Genomic DNA, 5000 nt, shown 5'->3' with positions numbered 1-5000 from the left:
ATCTATTTATTTTTTAAGATAAAAATCCAGAGATGATATAAGATGAGATCAGATCTACTTGGTTCACAAAAAAGTTAAATACCACTTCATGAAAGCAGGTATGTTATGTTTTCATAAAATCGTTTGCTTTTTTTGTTTTTTGTTTTTTTTGTTTTTGGTTTTGTTTGTTTGTTTGCTGTTTAAAAAAAATTTTTTTTTCATCCAGAGACGATTTAAAATGAGATCAGATCTACGTGGTTCACAAAAAAGTTAAGTACCACTTGATGAAAGCAGGTATGTTATGTTTTCTTATATATATATATATATATATAATCCAGAGGTGATTTTAAATGAGATCAGATCTAAGCGGTTGACAAAGAAAAAGATAAGTACCACCACAACCAATCACCAGACAGATAGATAGACAGACAGACAGACAGACAGATAGATAGATAGATAGATAGATAGATAGATAGATAGATAGATAGATAGATAGATAGAGAAGCAGACAGACAGACAGGCAGACAGGCAGACAGACATATAGATAGATAGATAGAGAGATAGAGAGATAGATAGATAGATAGATAGATAGAGAAGCAGACAGACAGACAGGCAGACAGGCAGACAGACATATAGATAGATAGACAGACAGACAGACAGACAGATAGATAGATAGATAGATAGATAGAGAAGCAGACAGACAGACAGGCAGACAGACATATAGATAGATAGATAGATAGATAGATAGATAGATAGAGAAGCAGACAGACAGACAGGCAGACAGACATATAGATAGATAGATAGATAGAAGAGAATTTAAAAACAAAACAAAACAAAACAAAAAAACTCCACCAAACCCAATCTAGTCCATTCAGAGGGCAAAGACAGATATCTTTCTGGCCTTATCAGTGTTTACACTCCAGCAAGAAATCTCCGCTCTTCCTCTGACTGTTACCTTTTGAAACTTCCTCGTGTCAATACAAGAACCAATGGTGAACGTTCTTTCTTCTTTGCTGCTCCCCACATCTGAAACAACCTCCCTCATCATATCCGTGCATCTGATTCTATTTCTGCTTTTCGCTCATCACTAAAAACTCATCTTTTTTTTAAAAAAACCTATCAATAAGCACTCTCAGCTTCCTTGTTCTCCAACTCCACCCAAGTCATCTCACTTTGGATGTATGTAGAGTGGGAGGGGGAGAGTGTGTGCGGATGAGGGAGGGTGAGGGGGAGGCTTTTTTGAGAAAGAGTGGTCATGAATGTTTTATGTAACTTGTAATATTTTTCTTTCATGTAAAGCGCCCTGAGCTCTTAGAGAGAAAGGGCGCTACATAAACGTACATTATTATTATTATTGATGGAGTCTCCCGTCGGTCCGACGGATGAGTAGGCAGGCAGGCTTATCTGTCGGTGTGTGTCCTCATATGGGAGAAGAGGCCGATTCTAGATGCGCAGCACTTCCCACAGGTGTTGCAAGGGAAAACGTCTCCAGAAGCTGAGCCCTGCTTCCTTCGCTCACGCTTCTCCTTAATAAGCAGCGTTCTCTTGTTTTCAAACGTCTTTATGCCACTAGAGCCTAGCGTCCTCCAGTGAGAGCGGTCAAGGGCATCAGTTTCCCAGGAAGCGATGTCTATGTCACAGGCTTTGAGGTTTGTCTTCAAGGTGTCCTTGAAGCGCTTGCTGGGTCTTCCAAGTTCGGTGTGGCCTTCCTTCAGCTGGCCATACAAAAGCATCTTCGGGATCCTGCTGTCTGTCATGCGGACAACGTGTTTTATTGTTATCATTATTACGGTAATGTTCAACTTTAGAATACTAAACTCAGGGGGGCTGTTTAGACGAAAAACAAAGGGTGTCTTAGGCTCACCTCGATGCGCTAAGTTGAATGGAACCCTCAGCTAAGCTGTACGACCACTACTTTCCCATGAAACTGCGACAATTTTATACATAGTAAGCTCAGCCGATCACAGCCAGAGCAACCACCTGCAAGCCATTTTGACTGCCGTTCACCCACGTGATCAGCAGTCAAAATGGCGTGCAGGTGGGGAAGGAGTACTCAGCTTACTGTGTATTTGTCGCAGTTTCATGGGAAAGGAGTGGTCCTAGAGCTTAGCTGAGGGTTCCATTCAACTCAGCGCATCGAGGTGAGCCTAAGACACCCTTTGTTTTTCGTCTAAACAGCCCCCCTGAGTTTAGTATTCTAAAGTTGAACATTACCCATTATTACTATTATTATTATTATTATTATTAAAGACAGGTAAGCACTGAGGATCGAAGTTCCGTTCTCACCTTTTCACACGTCCCTGCGTATTTCTCGCTTCGAACCACCATACCGCTGACGTCATTTCCGGGGTAATTCCACGCGCACAACTTCATCTTTTTGTGGACCCCGTCCGTTTGCTGGGGAGCAGAAAGTTTTTTTTCGGTATGTGTGTGTGTGTAGAGGTGTGTGTGTGTGTGTGTGTGTGTGTGTGTGTGTGTGTGTGTGTGTGTATCTGTATAGTATGGTGTATACATGTGTGTGTCTGTGTGTTATGTGTGTTAGGTGATGAGGGTGTGGGTATTTCCATCGACTTTATATATATATATATATATATATATATATAATTCAAGCTTGTTCGTGTCTTGTTGTTCTGTGAATCTGCACGAAACACTTACATACACTGACATATACGCACTCACGCAAACTCACACACACAGACATACATACATACATACAAAGACAAAAAGACAGACAGACAGACAGACAGATAGAAGCGTGGCTGACAAACGCACCGAGAAGATGTACTTTCTGAATTCTTCAGTGCCCTCAAACTGTTTCTTTAACTTGTTGACTTCATCTGTATCCAGCAGTTTTCTGAAACACACACACACACACACACACACACACACACACACACACACACACACACACACACACACACACACAAGCATATATTTAATAATTTGACCCCTGTTACGGCGCTCAGGGTATTCAGTATCTATATAGGGTATTTCACACCAAAATTAAAACTGAAACAGCAATTAACTCTCTCCATACGAACGGCGAAAGAGACGACGTTAACAGCGTTTCACCCCAGTTACCATCATCAAAATATTGCAAGCGGAAGGCTCTTATACTGAAGACGTGAATGTTGACAAAGAATACCACAATTCTGACGACGGAAGCTAAAGGTTGGGTCATTCAGACACCCACTGGACATCCGAGGGGTCTGTGTAGAGGAGAAGAGAGGACTGGCCGTACTGAGTGAGTTAAAGTACACGAAATTGGTGAAGAACTCACACCTGGTGTAATTCAGTCCTGGAAGAATTTAGACCCAGAGGAACATAGACGTGGGGGAACTTAAACCTGGGGATATGGACCTGTGGGAATATATACTTGGCGGAACATAGACCTGGGGGATATAGACATACGAGAACATGGACATGTGGGAAGTTAAGCCCTGGGGAATGGGGACCTACACCTGGGGCAATATAGACGGAGAACTAAGACCATATCTATGAAACTGCATGTTTGGTGCATATCTGTTATGCATGTGTGGGTGTATGTGTGAATGTGTGTCTTCATGTTTTACATTTATTTGCTTATTTATCATCATTGTTGTCTTATTTATTTATTTATTTATTATTATTATTATTATTATTACTACTACTACCTTTTTCATATTATAATTATTATTTATTTATTTATCTATTTATGTATTTATTTACTTATTTATGTACGCTTATCTATTATTTACTCACCTTTTTTTTTCAAGGCCTGACTAAGCGCGTTGGGCTACGCCGCTGGTCAGGCATCTGCTTGGCAGATGTGTAGCGTATATGGATTTGTCCGAACGCAGTGACGCCTCCTTGAGCTACTGAAACTGAAACTGAAACGAAGACCTGGGGAAACACAGACATGTGGAGTGATGGCCTAGAGGTAACGCGTCCGCCTAGGAAGCGAGAGAATCTGAGCGCGCTGGTTCGAATCAGGACTCAGCCGCGGATATTTCCTCCCCCTGCGATATTTCCTCCCCCTGCGATAGACCCTGAGTGGTGGTCTGGACGCAAGTCATTCGGATGAGACGATAAACCGAGGTCCCGTATGCAGCATGCACTTAACGCACATAAAAGAACCCAGGGCAACAAAAGGGTTGTTCCTGGCAAAATTCTGTAGAAAAATCCACTTCGATCGGAAAAACAAATAAAACTGCATGCAGGAAAAAAATACAAAAAATGGGTGGCGCTGTAGTATAGCGACGCGCTCTCCCTGGGGAGAGCAGCCCGAATTTCACACAGAGAAATCTGTTGTGATAAAAAGAAATACAAATACAAATACAAAGTTCAGTTTTACAGAGGACTTTAGAATTGGGTCTTCGCAGAATACATTAATTTTGTCGGTGGCTTAAGTCTGGCCCAAATCACAAACCATGCCGATGATTTTGTTGCCCAAATCGCCAGATCAAGTAAATAAAAACTTACTTGTCTTTTTTTCTTGATAGAGAATTGGAAAAGCTAGGAAGCATGCAGGTTTGATTGATTAATGAAAGGTTTCCCCAAGTCTAAACAAATTTTAAGTCAAAGCATGTTAATTTACATGAGTTGTAAACCAGTCGTGTCTTTGAATTTACATAAGTTGTAAATCAGTCGTATGTTAGCACACTGAAGCATAGTTAAAAAAAAAAAAAACCAAGTAGCTTGCAAATAACCTGTTACAGTAAACGTTTGACTGAATAAAAAAAAATACAGAAGTTACCTACAATATCCTCAAATGCACAGTCCTGTTCTCATCGAAATCGAAAGATAAATGTGTGCGCTTCTTTCCACTGACAAATTTTCGACACTGCGTTTTCAAGGACTGCTAGAATGTCTGTCTTTACGGGCAGACCGACAGACAGACAGACAGACACACGGACGGACAGAGAGACACAATCCAACACGAACTTTGCAACGCAGACAGAAGACAGACTGACAGATTGGCAGGCACAGTCCCACACGAACCTTACAACAATGTACCCAGCCTCACGAAAATCATCAATCAT

At 41.2% G+C, this 5000-nt stretch overlaps 1 protein-coding gene across 1 annotated transcript in view; it reads right to left on the bottom strand.

The window, feature by feature from the left end:
- Positions 1-5000, bottom strand: part of LOC143289565 (L-proline trans-4-hydroxylase-like) — a 21936-nt gene that overhangs the window by 11917 nt on the left and 5019 nt on the right. The window contains exons 3-5 of the mRNA XM_076598582.1: positions 4960-5000; positions 2752-2833; positions 2266-2376 (exon numbers count right to left, since the gene is read on the bottom strand). The exon at positions 4960-5000 is cut by the window's right edge and continues 41 nt beyond it. Of these exons, the coding sequence (XP_076454697.1) occupies positions 2266-2376; positions 2752-2833; positions 4960-5000 (234 nt within the window). The remainder of the gene's footprint in view (positions 1-2265; positions 2377-2751; positions 2834-4959) is intronic.

This window comes from Babylonia areolata, chromosome 14 (genome assembly GCF_041734735.1).
Source record: "Babylonia areolata isolate BAREFJ2019XMU chromosome 14, ASM4173473v1, whole genome shotgun sequence".
NCBI lineage: Eukaryota > Metazoa > Mollusca > Gastropoda > Neogastropoda > Buccinidae > Babylonia > Babylonia areolata.
The sequence above is the reverse complement of the archived record's forward strand: the minus strand, read 5'-3'. Positions and strand labels throughout refer to the sequence as shown.